Genomic DNA, 18,223 nt, shown 5'->3' with positions numbered 1-18,223 from the left:
CACTTAGTTTGAGAGTATGGCAGTGGCACTCTGCAGGTGTCAAGGGTGTGATGCCCTTCCTACTGCAGACATTATGTACCATTGCAAATGCTGCCAGGTGTTGAATATAGCACTCCACCATACTTATATAAACGAAAAAACAAAAAAATGCTGTTTGCCCCTCTGGCTCAGACTTCCTCCTTTCTACCATCCTCTGGATGTTGGTTCCTTAGGATCAGGTGTTGGTTGGAGATGATCCAGCCACATAAATCTTCACATGTGTTTGGCTGGTACCCCTTCACAATGCTGCCAGTTTTGGAGTGGAGATGAAACTTCACAATTATGATCCCTCTTCCTACCGTCTGCTGGATGTTGGTTCCCAGTGGATCTGGTGTTGATTGTAGGTGGACGAGACACATGACTTCCTGCTTGTGTAAGGCTAGGTATCCTTCTCCTACTGTGGACTGGACAACCAAATTCCCAATGCTGCCAGGTTTTGGACTAGAGACGTACACCCACCTGGGCTTTCCTCCTTCCTACCATCTGCTGGATGTCAGTTCCCAGTGGATCTGGTGTTGGTTGTGTCAGAGGTGTGCAATGAGGAGACAGGTCCTTTGTATGGGAGCTCTTCTTCCCTGCCGGTAGCTGTTTTTGAGGTGAAAGATGGAAGACACTCTTCCTACTGCAGACCTGATGTACAATTCCAGATGCTGCTAGGTGTTGGTTGAGTTTGAACTCCCATTTATGGTCTGTTGCACACTAGTCACTCTACATTAGGGGTCCAATTATTTCTGTAGTTTTCTGGGACCCCTCCTAGTTCCCATTTTGGCAACACATTACTAAAGGGCAAAGAGTATACCTGGGTAAGAAGATATCTTATTGGAAATTAACATTTTCCTTAACTGAAAATGTATTTCCGATAAATACTTTCCTCCTCTCACATTTCCCACCCATCCTCCCCACTTCTAGTGTGACTTGATTTGGTTAGTTATGACCAATCTCAAAATGATTAACATGTGCATGATCAGAAAGGGCACTAATTACAACTGGGTTAGTGCCATTTACATGTTAGTATGCAGTAATATGTGGGAGTAACAAGGCTAGAGGGCAGTACAAGTCGAGAAAGCTTTTTGAGAGAAGAGGTAAGCTATCGTAACAGAATTCCTGTTTTTCATATCTAGTTAGCCCTTTGTTGTTCCTTTTATCTAGTTGGGTTTGAAGGCTCATTCTTGGGGTACTGTCTCTTTGGTGTATTAACAGCTGTCGAGTCCTCAGATTCTTGACTATAATGGCTACATTTCCAACATCTATAACAGTTCCCTGTTTCTGAGATCCTTTGGAAGGAGTTCTTATTCTCTACCTCTTTTGTCTGCAGTTCCTGGCAAAATGCCCTTTTAAGTTACATTTGAAATACACTTTTGTGGTTTATTCCCTCCATTCTGTTTATCTAGCTGTTTAATGAATCCTTTATTTATTCTATACTATCATCAGTAATTGTTGTTGTTTCAATATTACTCAATCTGATGGCCTTGTTACTGTGAGATGGTGTCTTTAGTTATCTATGACTTTAATGGATTCTAGGTCCACTACCAACATTTAAAGATCTACCCTATTTTACTTCAACCTAATTATCATATCATCATCTGTTATGGCATCTATAAATTGGTCATGTGCTTTTTTTTTTGTGAGAGCAGTAAGTATCTATTGGAAATACATTTCCAGTTTAGGAAAATGTTAACTTAGCTAGACTTACAAGGCAGAGTTCGGCTGAGAATATCCCATCTGCCCCAGATGAGACACAAAATTTGTTATTGAAAAAAAGTCCATGGGTTTATTGATAGGAACTTAAGCAGTATGTTGATTGACATTGGTTTTATAGCTACAGCAGTTAGACCAGATCTGATAATGTAAGGTAGGAAATTGCCTCTAGAAAAGTAGAGGAAGTGATGCAAGCAGGAAGGGGACATAAAGTTCCAGGAAGATGAAAGTTACCCTTACTTTAAGAAACTTTTCTATACTTCATGATGTGTGGGTAATTGCTATTGAGGAGGAGTGCATATATTGGGAACTGACTTCATATTGAAATATGGATGCAAGACTAGGCTAGTTTCAAGTAGCTTCACAGTATATGACCAGGAAATCCCTGTGCACTGTAGGACAATTACTAAGCCAAAGGAAGAACTTCCCATGGCAACAAGGAAAGCAGTCATTGTACAAATGAGGAGTGATATATTTATACTAGTAACTATTATAAAATAAATCTACATCTGGTGACTTCCCTCCCCAGTGGCTCAGTGGTAAGTCTGAAGGATAAAAACCAGGTTTCAGTACCTGTGGTGGGCACAGTAAAGATAGCCCATTGTGTAGCTTTGTGCTTAAAAACAAAGCGATAATAAAATCAAATACTCCAGCATGTACTGATGAATTAACTTGTGGATCTGAAGAATAAAGATATCATCATTAAAGCCGTGAATACAACAAACCATAAAATTTGAGTCAAATTTGGCAAGTTGACAAAGCAAGTAAAAAGAAGGCAGCCTTTACTGCAGGAAATGGATTGTAGTAGTTAGTTGTGTTACCATTTAGATTATGTCATGCACCTGCTACATTTCAAACATTTAGTGGAGTGTGCTGTGTTTGAACTACCGTGGAACATTGTACTCATCTATTTATATGACATAATTGCACATGAGAGGAGTTTTGATAATATGTATGATGGGCTAAGGAAAGTTCTAGATCAGTTTAGGAAAGAGAACCTTAAGCTGAATCCCAAAAAAAGAGTGAATTATTTCATCAACAGGTGAGCTCCCTGGAACACATAGTCAGCAGAGATAGGAGTGTCTAGAGATTCTGTACAGAATTGGCCAACACCATAAAGTCTGCATGAGGTACGTGTATAAAATCATGCTGTGAAATAGCTCATCCTCTACACAAATTACTTGAAAAACCAGACAAGTTTTGTTGGACTGCTAATTGTGAACATGAATAAGAAAGAAATGAACATTATACCTGTATTCAAGTATCCAACTGAGTAAGAGAACGCTTCTATTGGGTTGATTTCCGAGAATCTGTAAAGAATTGGTGAAAATCATGTAAGCTATGCCGTGAGCATAAAATACCATGATCTTCAGAAGAGGAAACCAGCAGTGAGACTTGGTGTAATTTGTTTGTTCACTAAAGGGAGCTGGTGGTCATAATAATGATCGAGAGCTTTGTAAAATATTTAGAACAAGGATTAATTATGAATATGAATGGGCCAGTCAATTAGCTCGGCTAGCAGTGAATCAGCTAGTTTTGTTTTTAGTGGTAGATTGCCAGTGAAATATTTGGATCAGAATTAGTTATGGGGTATATTCAGTTATTTGGTTGATTAGTCATGCAATTATACATCAACTTTATTTTTTGTTTTTTATGTTATATTATAGGCATTTATGTTTGAGTCATTTGTAAATATAGGCCTAAAAGTATAAACTGTGTACAGTGATATTAGAAGTAGCCAACATTATAGAATAAATAAATTTGTTATCATTACAATGACTGCACCTTGAATTATTTTCACCAAATAATTTAAAAGAACCTGTCCAATGAAAGAACATAGCAGCATTATTTAATTTATGACATACACATGTATTATCGTTTTTGTCCACCTATTTATGTTAGATATTTTAGGCAATTTATATCAAAGATATTTGAATACTGAATATGTAAGTTGCTGGAAATCACTTTAGAAAGTAACAGTTGGACTGTTGTCCATTTTAACATATAGTTTTTATAAATTTAGCATTTAAACTTAACTCTCTGATTATTAACATAATAGTGCAATACATATTTACAATTCTTACATACTTTATACACTGTTAAATAACCAAATATTATGATTTACAAACATTATACATAGGCAATTTTTGCAAGGGTTGATTGTAACAAAAATGAGGGAATAATAGGTAATTTTTTTCAACACTGACACCTTACTATACTGTGACTAAAACAGTCACAAATGCTCCCATTTATATATATAAAAGGCTAGAAAGTATTTCTGAAAGAGCCAGCTAGCAACCAATTATTTTAAGCAGCTCTTCCAAGTAAAATTTAGGAAAACATTTTTGAAATATTAAGAAGCTAATTAGCATTTTTTGCAGCAGTGAGAAAAATTACGTAAATGTTGCCTACAGTAACGGATGACCATGGAGGTAAGGGGTGGAATCCAAACGGTTGTAATGATAAATGTGTGGAATAAAAAACAAAATCCTGCTGCTGGTGTGTTCCTTAACATATCTTGACAATGGAACCTTATTTCTTGCTTACTACTTAGTATGGTGTTTCTTGCCAAGATATTCAATATCGAAGTAATCTTATGTACACATTCATTCATGATTCAGTTATTAAACTTAAACTTATGGATCCAAGAACTTCATATGCATATAACTTGTATATAGAAAGAGATGGTATGAGTAAAAAATAAAACATGATAATAATCACATGTTTACATAAATTATAGTATTTTTACATACCTGATTTAGTTACAGTAGATATATATTTGTACACTTTGGTTACCTATATTTAAATTGCCTAATAAAAAATTATTTTTTTTAAATCACTTAACATGCAGAGTTACAAATAACTGTTTCTTTCTAAATGGGAAATATATAAACATCAAACATAACAATAGCAGATCCTAAACATTAATATAATTTGTATTCATGACTTTGGAATTTTGTTTTGTATTTCTGTATAAAGTGCTTATGAAAATAAAATTAAGAAATTTGTACATTTGCTTGAAACAAAAGATAGATGAAATCCATAACGATACAGGCTATGAGGAGCAAAAATTATTTAAGGTCAATAATTTCTATGTTTCATTTTTATGTAAATTAGGCATCTGGTGATCAGTCATACAGTCTGAAATTCAAATGACTCGGCATTCAATCTATAGTTATAAATTGGTTGAAGGTGGCTTTGTATCTTTACAGTTAATCACATTTCACTTCTCAATGGAATATAATCACCATAAACAGCAGCCTGGGTACTTAAGTGTATAAGCTATTCTCAGTCACTTGTATAAGAACATGAAATTTTTTAGTAGAAGGCTAGCCCCATTTACGATACCCATAAGAATACAAGCAATCTAACTCCAAAGGTATAATGCTTCTCATTTTTTTATTAATTTTATATTCAATAAGAGAAGTTCAACCTTTAGAGTTTAATATGAATTTTACTTCAATTACATTGTTATATAATAAATCAAAATAAGACCAGTATGATTGTTACATTAACATTTAATTAACACAAAGGAAATCATTATTTTTTGAATGAAATATGCTAATTTTTTAATAACTAAACTCAATGTTTGTGTTATCTAAGTACATACATTGTAATGTTTTAATATTACTTTGATAGAAACATTGTTCTAAGACCTATATATACTGTCATAGTGAGTAAATCTCCCACGATTTTCCTCATTTCTACTCTACAAATTTACTTGCAAGATGATTATAAATGTTTTAAACATTTTTGATAGTTTGGATGTCTGCCTTCAATTGAATTGCCACCATTATTGGGTTGAAATCTAAAGTAGTTCCACACCAAATTTCTGGATTTAGCAACTAGCTGTTCACTTATGTTTGCCATTATTACTACTGAAGCAATTTAATTTTCACAGAACAAGCAGAGTGGTTAATTTCCTCAAGCATATGCAAATAACTAAGCTTAATTTAAATTATTTTAAAGCATACGATTAAAGAGCTTAGTTTTGAAATCTCAAAAAAAGACAGGATCAAAAAATCCCAATACTTAATTAATTTTTTTTAACCTTGTTATTAGGTATCAAAGGATTTAGTATCATTATATACTGTATCAATATATAATGTAACACTACAAAGAAGTTGAAGTCTGATGATGCCAAATGAACACAAGCAAAATGTAATACCAGCTTTGTTTCACCACCTAACACTGCTGATTTTCATTTATATTATAGTTTCTATTAGGCCCTTAGTTAAAGCTGTACAAATAATTAGTATGATGCATTTTTACAACTTTCTATATTTTAAAGGAACAGAACACTTGCAGATATCTTATCCTTTTGTTTTTAGTTTTTATCAGCATATGTTATATATTGGTACGTTTTTAGAAAGTTGGTGAGCTGGACAAAGAATATAAGAAAACAAATTTTTAGACAAGCTGTAGTACTTAGTCTGAGGTGGAACAAACAGTTCAGTTCTTACAATATATACAAGACTAATTTTTTAATAGACAAATTTTTCTTCACTAACTTGGAAATTTGTATATTTTACTGCATATAAAATATTTTTTCAAAAGGCAATTAAAGTTGGTAAGGATAAAAATCTTGAACACCATTGAATCAATACACACAAAGGGTTGTTTGGCCTTGCCTCCTATTCGTTTGTAAATAATAATACCAAATTTGTTTCATTAAACACTATATATATATCAACAGAAAAAGAGAATTTTCAATAATGGTTTTATATCATAAGTGAACTTCAGTAACTATTGGGCGTGTCACAGACCAGTGGTTAGGATGCTCAACTTGCAATCTGTGGGTCACAAGATCAAAACCTGTCACCAAACATCCTTGCCCTTTAAGTTGTGGGGTTATTATAATGTGGTGGTCAATTCCACTATTTGTTGTTAAAGAGTAGTCCAACAGTTGCCCTTGTAATCTATTATTTCTAAGTTAAGGATGGCTAGCTTAGATGGTCTTCGAATAGCTTTGAACAAAATTAAACAAAACAAAATCATTAGTTATTACAAAATTAATCAAATTGAATGTTGGTTCTGATGTTTAACAAACTCTTCTCAATCATTAAAAATGTGTATTTATTGTGATCTTAAAGTACTGTTATGAAGTATATGAGCTTGAGATCTTGCTAATTCTGTGACTTTCTTTATTTTTCTTTGACCTAAACTCTCTTGCCGGCAAGTGACCTACCGACTAAGCTAGAGTTAAGCCACATAGAAGTTGCTAGTAAGGCACTTTTAACAAATTAAACTACCAAACTTAAAGCTAAGAACATTCAAGAAATGTTTCAGTTTTAACAGTAGTTCAAATAACTTTATATATTCTAAACCATCAAAAATACAAGTTATATATTCTGTACAAAAATGTTAAAGTCTCAATGAAAATAAACATACAACCGTGTTTTGCTGATAAAATATTTCAAAACAATGTTCTACTTTAACCTTTTGTACCCAAGAAAAAAGAAGCTGATCCAGATTTTTTTAACTTTTCATTTGGAGATGTCAAATATATAAGAATTCTTTTATACATACCTTAAGTAAGTTAGAAGTGTAAATTCAATTAGACATTGTTGTAGCTACTGTCACATAAAACAGTGTATATTTCATCTATTTGTCCATATAATATTCATTAAATATAAAATGTGACTGTTTTATGACCAAATAATTCAAAATTAACGAGTTTGTTTCTTTAATAATAATAATAATTCAACAGAACACCAGGGTTTATGTTGAAAATACATGAAGATAATGCAACAAGTTTTGCTTGCATAAACATAAAAAGGTATTCACAATTGAAGTGCTATATGTTTTAAAGGTAAAAGTCAACAATCAATGAAGCATCTGAGAGAAATTTTATTGATAATGATTACATTTTAGTATATGTATGAAGCTGTACAACAAATATCAAGGTGTCAAACCTACACATTAACCTCTAATTTATCTAAATATTCCCTTGACACGCACACAAAGGAATATGAGATCAATTTGTAGAAAAACAAATCCTATAGTTGCATTCCCAAAGCTTCAATAGCTGCATGTAGAAAATAATAACAACCTGCCATAGAAGAATAAAATTTAAAGTAGAAAAACATCTAACATGTTTATATAAAAATTCACTTGAGAACAACTGGAAGAATCCAATTATTTTAAACCAAGATAATCTATGTCTATAATTATAACCTTATAAATACTTGTTTCAACCAAGCATAAAGAAGTGACTTCTAATGATTTATGAATTTGTAAACAACAGTAAAGTACTTGTCTAGAGTAGAGTATAAAGTTTTTTGAACATCAGATCATTAACAGAAGCCAAGATAAGTAGTGATGTATGAAATTTTGCATCACAATTCTTTGTAGAATTGAAAGGTTGGTTTAGTTTTATATTAATCATCCATAGCTATGGTAACAAATATGTTGTTGAACCCAAGTTTACTGTAACATTAGTTTTTTGGCACCAGAACTGTACAGAATACAAGTTAACCTATAAAGGATAAACTTTTTGGAGTTGATCTTGCAAGAGAAATCACCTGTAACATATCACAGATAACCTGAATCATACAACCAACAGCAATCTATATTTTGAAAAACATTTTATCATCAATTGTGTGACAAAAATAAAACCATCAATCACTGTAACAAGAATTGGAACAGTTTCAAGTAAAAAAAAAAACATCATAAATAATTTTGTATTTGTGCGAAAACCATCAATGACTGTAACAAACATTGGAACAGTTTCAAGTAAAAAAAAATCAAATAATTTTTTTATTTGTGTAAAAAAACAAAAAATGGTATAGTTACAAACAGAAAAAAATTAAGTATTTTTAGCCTTCTGACAATTATCAAAAAACAAAATTAATACCATAAAGAACTTAATACTTTTTTCTTTTTCATTTCATTTGTTCATTAAGAACTTAAAAAATAATTGTACTTGTTTTTTAAAGAAATGTTTTCTGGGCTGTTCTGTTGTAAAAAAAGACAACAAGAAACACCTTTATCATCTCTAGAACAAATACTTATGGGTCCAGTTCTGCCATGGATTAACAGCAGTTTGCCCTTTCTCACCAGGTGATTTGATATGTTCTTTTTTTTGGATACGAGAATGAAAGAATCTGACACATTCATCATACCATGCAATTTTTGATAACATTGCTTTTATACACTGTTATAGCCATATACGATTAAAGATGGTGTTATATTACCTTCTTTTATATTACCACAATTAGCTGAAATGTAACACCTGTAAGAATAAGAAACTGGTAAATACAAATTTTATAATGAAAGCAGTAAAATGCTTTTGAACATATAACACAAAATGTAACCCATAATGCTACCAGATCTCATATCAAAAAAGTGTTAAAGATGGCAAAAACGTTTTACAAATCTTGTACCATGAGAACAAAACATAGTGAACATTATTTTCAAATTTAATAAACATCTTGCTAGCATGATCATATACATATTTACAACCGTTTCATTAAATATTTAGCTTCTTTTGGGCAGTATAACGCCTCTTCCTGTCTGCAAAGAGGATTAACTTCTTATAAACATTGAATTTATGATCAAAGAATGAAGAGTTATGAGAGATGTGATAAGATTTTATGAAAGAAAATTGTAATTTATTTAAAAAAACAAAACAATTATTATATTTTCATCCTTATTTTTAATTATAATAGCTTTTTTGGTCCCCTTATTGCCAGGGTCCTGTATGCCCATGTGTTAATCTGGTCCTGATTGTAGTAGCCTTCTTTAACATACAGATTCTCAAAAATAAATCTACAGATCAGTTTGTAGAAAGGCAGTAAAAAATAATACTAAATTCTTATATAATCTGTGTTGGACTGAAAATAGCTCATTTCAATATTTGTGGATATAATAATTCTTTGTTGTGTGGAACATAATTTTAAGACTTGTATATAAAATAGTTTGTAGTTTCACACTTGTGTTGGTGTTTTGTGAGTGTGTTGAAATACTCTGATCTCCAATTAAACTATTACAGTTTTGAACTAAAACTTTAGTTGTGATGAGATTTCTGTGTTATGACATACAGTTTCAATGTACTTATTAATTTTCTTACACTGACAGTTGTAGTTTTCAAGGTTAACATATTCATTTAACAGAAACAAAATATTAAATTTTTAATACACAAAAAGAAGAAATATATAAAGAATTAATGTGCATCTCAGACTTTGAGTGAATTACCAAAAGTTTTGTCTTTATACATTTATAATATTAATGACTGCAGGTAAATTTAACAGAGGGTGCAACGAGTTATAAACAGGGAAACCAGAGGTTATTACAAGGCAATAAATCAGAGTATCGAGTCAAAAACATGAATGTCACAAATTAATAGAAGTTCAGCACCTTGAGAATTCTTACAATGATGACAAGTACTAAGTGACAACTTTTATCATACAAAAAATGAAGTATCATAAATTTTCATAATTATTTGATTTGGACGCAAAGGAAAATATCAATTCACACACTAAAGAAATTGATGGCTACAGAATTTAAAAAAATCATTCATGTAGACAATTTAAGATCTGTACTGTTTTAAAAACTAAGTTAAGTCACTTTGACATTTGTCATTCTACCCAATAACATGACCGATGTTATCTTCAAAAATGACATTTTGATGGAGGTGAAAAAGTTAGAATTTTCCTCTAAGAACAACTTAGATATCGTCACAAGTTGTTACAGTGTATACTATGTCATTAAGTTCATTTTCTTTCTACCCATATGAAAGTTCTAATAAATGTTAAATTTCTTTTGCCACATATTACACTGAACATATATCATAGATCAGCAGATACTACATTTTATACAAACACATTACGTCATTTAGCATTGTCAGCTTAAGTTCTTGAATGTTTTAGTAGATATTCAAATCTAATGGACCCATTATACTTGAAATATGTATTAACATCATTAAAACTCCAAGTTACTCATGTTTTCTAACATTATTCCAAAACATATACACATTTGAATGAGTATAGTCTTCTGAGGATTATCAGTAAGTAGAATCCTTAAATGTCATTATTTTTGTCAGTAACACATATATCCTTCTTATGTAAGACTTACTTGATGCTACTGATGCAGACTACTTTGTTCTGCAATCCCCCTTTTGAAAATGTTGTGCAATTGTATTGACAATTTGCTTTCTCAATTTTAATTTTCCAAATAAAATGTTACAAAATACTTAATTTGAACTTTACATTAACCAGGATTTTGTTTTAGCTTCCTACAGTTACAATCAACTTTTAGAAAATTTTGCAATTTTACTGACACCTTCTCACAGATTATTATTTATTTTTTTAAATAAAAATTACCATATACTTAGTTTGAACCATTTATTAACATGATGTTCTTGAATTGCATTTTAAACTGAACTTCTTGTTAATCTGTGCCAGTTCTATTATTTGAGCAGTCAATGAAGTTACATTAACTAATCTATAACCATTTTATTTTAAATTGTATAACAGTTACTATTTTATGCATAACCTTGATTTTGTTTTTACATCTTGCTGTTGGGTTTACTAATTAGAAATGGATACTAAGCTTCTCTAAAATTAGGAATACTGCAAAAAGTAACCTTATTTCCTTATACTAATGTAAACATAAACCTTTCTGTAATCTACAGAATGTTCACAGTGATGTAACAAGTGTTCCATTTCTAATTGGATGATGCACACACAGTTTTCATAGAATTTGTAGTGATATATTCTGGGAACATTTCCATGTAAAACAAATAAAAATAATAATAAAAGGACTTACAGTGCTTTTATCATCACAAATACATTCTTTTTCAGTACCAATGTATATTTTACAACCAACATGATCAGTATACAATTAATTTATTATTCTTAGTGATAAAAATCTTAGATGGCACTAATAAGTTTTTTTCAAAGAAATCCAACACTTACTAATGATGAGCTCAAAACAGAATAACAAAATATATTATTCTACTCCCTAGCATAAGTTATTTGCTGTGATTGGCAAAAAGTGCATCATATAGCATGAAACATTTTAAATGTTGCCTTGAAAAGCTGATCAAAAAATTGCATCAATGTTGCCTGGTTGTCAAGGCCATTGTCTTGCATGTGTGATGTTGCAGCAGAGCTTTGCAGATGAGTTTCTACAGTACAGTGAACACACATTGATTCATTTAGGCCTAGTTACAAATAATTTGCTCAAACCCGTAAAATGAATGTGGACATATTGGTTAAGATTTCAGTTACAGATGAAGAAAGTCTCATTCTAGAAAAAGACAGTAAGAGTACTAAAAACATAATCAAAGGAACTGTAAGCATATATGACATATACTGCACTGCATGGAAAGTTGACTGTGGATGATAACATCAGAAGTTTCACTAACTTTTAGACAAATTTTATGTTGAAGTTAAACAAGTGGATACATAATTTATTGTATTTTATAAACACAAGAATGTACAATCGTTTTTGCGATTTGATATTCAGTAAAAGATTTATTGAATTAGTGTGACCAAACCTCGATTAATTTAATTATTTCTCAAATAAATATTACAATTATCTAAAAAGTAGCCCTATGCCCCTGATAACCATGCTACCAGTAGTAAATAGGCCTACTAGTTGAATTGCATATAATGATACAGTGAAATGTTGTTTGGTTACAATAATAATAATCATACAGATAAATCTTATTGATTTATTATTAAAATGAGATCAAATCTTCAATGAAATGTCAAACATTTCACATTTACATGTAGCCCTGGGGATGTGGGATTAATCTACTACGTGACAGTGCTAATTAATCAAATTTTAGTAAAACAGAAAAGGAGGAAAGGATAGGAAAAAACAATTATTGACTGGTTGTTTTTGGGCAACAGATCATTTTTTTTCCTCATAATCAGTCAATAGCTGTTTACTGTGACAGCTTAACCAAACTAATTCTACCTTCTGGATAAATAATACACCGATTAGATAACTAAAATAAAATAAACAAGGGTCAAAGGCAGTTGAACTACAAATATATATTTTAGCTCGGCAAATTATCATAAAAAAATTAACAGCCAATTTTTGGAGTTAAATATTTTAAGCCATAAAAGTGTACTTTTTTCAATATATCAATCATGTATGTATGTATGTATGTATGTATGTATGTATGTGTGTGTGTGTGTGTGTGTGTGTGTGTGTGTATATATATATATATATATATATATTAAGTATCACTGAAAGCCCATGAAATTGTACTTTTACAATTAAAAAATCAGCCACACCAACTTCATAATGAAAAACAGAAAGCACCAGTTTTGTTGGATAAAAGCAAGTTGATAGTATGGTGACCTCCATGTCTTCAGAGGAAAAGGTAGCTTACAGCTATAATAAACCACAGACACTGGAATCTCCCATGGGTTTAGTGTAATGATATTGAACTAGAAGGAATATTACCAACAGAACAAAATAAATTATGCAAAGTAAAAATAAATTTGTAATGTGTGTATATGCATTTAACAGTCAAGTTTCATATTTACAAAAAATAGTTAAATCATACCAATAACTTCAAAGTTGTTCAGATTCAATGAAATCACATGTAATTTTGATGAATAATACAGATTACCTGCTTTGTTCTACTTCATCTCCAGCAATACTGGAATTCCACAAGTTACACGATCCAAGTTCTAATACATTTTCACTCAACAAGTTTCATCAGTATTTCATTTTAGATTTACCAGCAAATATTTCATGCAAGATTACACCAATATATCATCAAGTTGTCTTACAATAATTCATACAGTAGATCACCAAAACTTTCATAGTATATAGCAATACTTGGCTCTAGTGTCAGAAAAACTTTATCCAAAAGTTTATAAGTACTTCATTCTGATGTCCCGGAATATCTCACTCTAAAAAGCTAGCAACATTTCATTTACCAATCAATCACTGTCATTGTTTCCACAAGTGTTGCTCTCTGAAGGCCAGCAGTACTTCATTCAGCAGTCCACACTAACTTTTCATAGTTGCCAGAAATATTTCTCTTCTTACAGCTCTACTCCTCCAGCCAAACACTGACACTTCCAATAGATAAAATATACAATACTGTAGTTTAACAACCTACTTAGAGTAAAGTGGCACTTTTCAAGTTTTCTCGAATCACTGTATCCATGACAACCTGAAACACTACCTGTACATTACTGGTATCGGTGGCAGTAGTGAAGTGAGGATAAATTACTTTGTTGGGGTGTCGATTCTGGGCTTGAAACTTGTGCTGCACAAACAGAGCTCCACTGTCAACATCATAATCAGGACCTAGTATGAGAAAGCTTGTTTAACATACTTCTAAGAACACTTTGTAATACTTGAAACATTTAATAATTCTGAGATATTCTTTAATTAAGCTGTATAAGTGTTTTTAATATTTCTAGTTTTTATTTTATTAATCATAAATTGTGTTTTTAAAGACTATTTATAAATTTTGATATTTAATTTTCTCTATCCTTTTTGAAAGTTTTAAACTAAGTATATATATAGTAACTAGGTATTGCTGTACAAGAATTTAAGTGTGAGTACAAATATGTTAACATTTCAGCTCACGAAGCATAGGGTTATAATGCCACTGAAAACCAACATGTCTCTTTGTTAACAGTTTACCGGTTGCCCATGATGCAGTGAAAACTCTGGGAAAGGTAGCACTTAAGTTTTTAACAGAGTACAAAAGCTGTTTATGTAAAGTTATGCAGATGCATCGTAATTAGGTTTATTTTTGTTTTTCAGATTTTTTTGCACAAAGCTATACAAAGAGCTATCTGCACATACTTGTTCCAAATTTTTAACAAAGACACTAGAGGAGAGATAGTTAGTCAAAAGCACCCACTACAAACTTGAGTTACTCTTATTTGATCGAAAAATGGGATTTGACAATCACTTTTATAACACACTCAAAGCCCCAAAGTGCACAGCACATTTTGCAACAACAGGCTGCAAACCCTCAGATTCACAGTCTGAGCATGCTAGTCACTATGCCATCCCTGGCCCACATAGTTAGCAGATGGTGATGTACTCAAGGGGGTATTCATAACTAGTTTGGTTTTGTACAAAACATATAAAAGTGAACATTACTTTGAAATAAATTCTTCATTATTTGAGTTTTTCCTTTGTAAAGTTTCCAAACATGATTTCTTTAAGTTTCAAAGTAAGTCATTACTCAAACATATTCAGTTTATCATGGTATTAGCAGCTGACATAGAAAAATTCTGCCATTTATGTAGATAAGTGTAAGAACTAAATAATATTAGAAAGCATGGTAAAGTAATTTGGCACTTTCCTTGCATAGGGTTAGGTACGGCCTCTTCCTTTCAAATATAGTAAACTTTAAACTCAACAATACACAAAATGATAGACTAACTGTAATACAGAATGCCAAAGCATCATATATAACAACAGATTTATGTACTTTTATACGTAACTAGCTGAGTTACCTGGCATTGCACAGTGAAAATTTAGATTTGAAATGTATAGATCAGTATTTTTTCAGCACATTATTCAGTAAGTAGAGAAAAGCTGTGATGCGAGAAATAAAAAAGCATTTAATCAAACAAAGCTTTATTTGAAATTAGATCGTGTTTGAGCTTGTCTTGTTCTTTGAGCCTGAAGTTGTACATCATGTTGCTCCCCTGTTTCTTGCTCTCTGTAAGTTATTTGTCTTAATTTTTGTGCTTGAAGTCTGGTTTGACGTTGTTCAGAAGTTTCTTGTTGTCTATATCCAGCTTGCTTTATGATCCTGACTGAACTCTGGCTTTGTGCTGTTCAACAGTTTCTTGCTCTATTTGAGTAGCCTGCCTTTCAGCTTGAGCTTGAAGTCTAACTTTACGTTGTTCCAAAGTCTCTTCCTGTATTTGAGCAGCCTGTCTTGCAGCTTGTGCTTGAAATCTTTGATTGCGTTCTTCTTCTGTTTCAGCTGCTCTTTGTGCTTGCATTCTTTTAGCGGCAGAAGACTTTCCATAGAAAGGGTGTTTCTTGGGTGGCATAATCACCCGTATCACTAAACAATAATTTGCAATTTACAAAGTCACTAAATCACTTAGCACTATTTAAAGAAAACTGTTTTTGGAAATACTGAATTGACAGCAAGGTGATCTGAGTGTCTCCCGCTGTAATGCTTTCTATGTGCAAAACATGCTTATGTTTGTATGTTTATTACAAAAAAATGGTGGAATAATCATTAATTGTCAATTTCATCATTAAATACTACACCAAATACAAAAAAAGAGCACCATTAAATTTCTTGTAAAAAAATGGTTATTATGAAGTTATTTAAAAATTTGTAAGTTCACCCGTTTGGTTTCCTATAGCAAACAAAATAAACAAACTTACTCTTTTATATATATAGACAAGCTGAGGCACCCATCCTATGTATAAGAGTATAAGAATTGAATGTATGGAGCCTCACTACATCATTTAGTCCATATTGCCCTTTCTGTCCATGCTTTATCTGACAACTGTTCATCTTGACATTAGCCCTGCAGCATAGTTAAATTGCTAAAGGCTTTATCAAAAGGCTGTAATGACCAAATCACACCACTCATCCTTGAAGCTTTCAATGATCCATCTATTGTAAGAATATAGCGGTTTCTAAGTGGCTGTTTCAACAGTCCAATCACATAGAAATGCATAGGTGCTGCATCTAGAAACTTGACTGGTACATCATTCTATGGAATAGCAGGAATATTTTATTCTCCTGCTGCAATAATATGAGATGGTTGAATGAGAGTATGGAGCCTATCTTGTTGAACCCAAACCCTATTGGCCTTGATTCCAGATGGAGATTCCTCTTGATTATGTTGCAAACTGTTAGCTGAGACACATGAATAGCTTTTGTGGTTGTGGATTCTCAACTGTTACAAGACTGTATTTAGCTTACTATGGCTAAGGTTTCATTTGATGCAGATCTCTTTTTGGATAGTTCTGGTATTTTAATTTATCCATATTTTTTGTTTTCCAGTAACATGAAGTAGATGGGATATCCCTGTTGTAGATATCCTAAATCCCTGATATGAACATATCTTTATGACCTTAGTGTATGGATATTTTTCATCAGAAAGGGCTGTTACATACCCTTTCCAAAAGTGATCAGTATTTGGTGTCATCACACTACCTATGAAATGGCAAATGATTTCAAATTGCAGTTTTGATACATGCCATTCTATCATGACTTTATATGTCAATTGCAATTGTCAGATGAGCTGCTGACTTTCATATTCAAAATCACTTTATGATAACATATTTAACCCTGTATATGATATATTTCTCTCCTGATATGGTGCATTTGCTTTCCAAGGAAGGAAATAATGGTTATAATCCATAAAAACAACTGGAAATCACCTGGAATAATTTAGAAATGTGAGAGGACTTGAATGCATAAAAATATTGAGCTGGAAAATTATTTATTACATAGGATGACTAGATACACAAAACTAAGTTGAAAACCCATTATTCCGTGTATGGTATACAGATTGAGGTATTTATGTTGTGTATGTTGCCTGAGACACACAGACAGCTTTTACCACTGAACTGTTGTAATTATCAACTAGTTTCTAATTTTAAAACTTGAAGAATAACACCTAGTGAAGAGCAATTGGGAATGATTTTAGTAATCTACTTGTACTTAAGCTTTTGCACATTTTTTCTTAACTTCTTGCAGATGCTGTGCAGTTTTGATCATATTTATATCCAGTGCAATTACTGATACAGATAAGGCAAAACAATAATCCATACATAACCACAAAAATAGCTTTATATATATATTATACCTAATCCAAAAGAAAGAGATGGAAATAGTTGCTTTATATTCAATATACAACAAGGCCAACCTCCAACATCAGCTGTATAGTAAATCTGACTACAAAGCCACACACAACTAGTTTGAGGACCAAGTCCAAAATGATATGTGTAGCTGAATCACTCTAGTGTGAAACAGCAGTCACTTGGTTCAGTAAATAAAATTACAAAACTATCCACCAGAAGTCTGTAAATTGGAACATAAAGATCACTAATTACAAATGTATTCATAGTTACAGTGATCCTAAAACAAAACAAGAATAGTTTTTACAGCCACTTCCCATACATTATACTAACACAGTCTATCAATTTGGTATATGACTAATCTTGGCATGTAATTTTTGTTCTCAAAACTCTTATTTACCTTCTATTTACACCTGTTTAATCATCAAACATAGATTTCCGGAGAAACATGATAAATATTTTATTATAGTCTCATAAAAAGGACTTATTACTAGATTTTTTATCTTCTGTATTTAAAGGGTAAAAATCATGTACAAAATTAACAAGCCAGTCTAGTTACAAGTCTTGATATTCACCTGCTTTTAAAGGATTAAATGATAAGCATATCTTTTTATTGTAAGAAAAATGTAATTTTTGCATTTCGTAACACATTAATATATATATATATATATATATGTGTGTGTGTGTGTGTGTGTGTGTGTAGTAACTAATTACG

General features: G+C 31.7%; 2 protein-coding genes across 3 annotated transcripts in view; one reads left to right on the top strand and one right to left on the bottom strand.

Moving 5' to 3' along the window:
- LOC106466439 (uncharacterized protein C16orf52 homolog A-like) overlaps nucleotides 1-18,223 on the top strand; it is a 36,494-nt gene that overhangs the window by 14,158 nt on the left and 4,113 nt on the right. The gene's annotated exons all lie outside the window — the stretch shown is intronic.
- The window catches only part of LOC106466436 (guanine nucleotide-binding protein G(o) subunit alpha-like), a 33,357-nt gene continuing 25,919 nt past the window's right edge, over nucleotides 10,786-18,223 (bottom strand). Inside the window, exon 10 of the mRNA XM_013926719.2 lies at nucleotides 10,786-14,016. Coding sequence (XP_013782173.1) covers nucleotides 13,826-14,016 — 191 coding nt within the window. The 3' untranslated portion in view covers nucleotides 10,786-13,825. The remainder of the gene's footprint in view (nucleotides 14,017-18,223) is intronic.

Source organism: Limulus polyphemus, unplaced genomic scaffold, assembly GCF_000517525.1.
Source record: "Limulus polyphemus unplaced genomic scaffold, Limulus_polyphemus-2.1.2 Scaffold2258, whole genome shotgun sequence".
NCBI lineage: Eukaryota > Metazoa > Arthropoda > Merostomata > Xiphosura > Limulidae > Limulus > Limulus polyphemus.
This window is presented reverse-complemented; position numbering and strand designations above follow the sequence as displayed.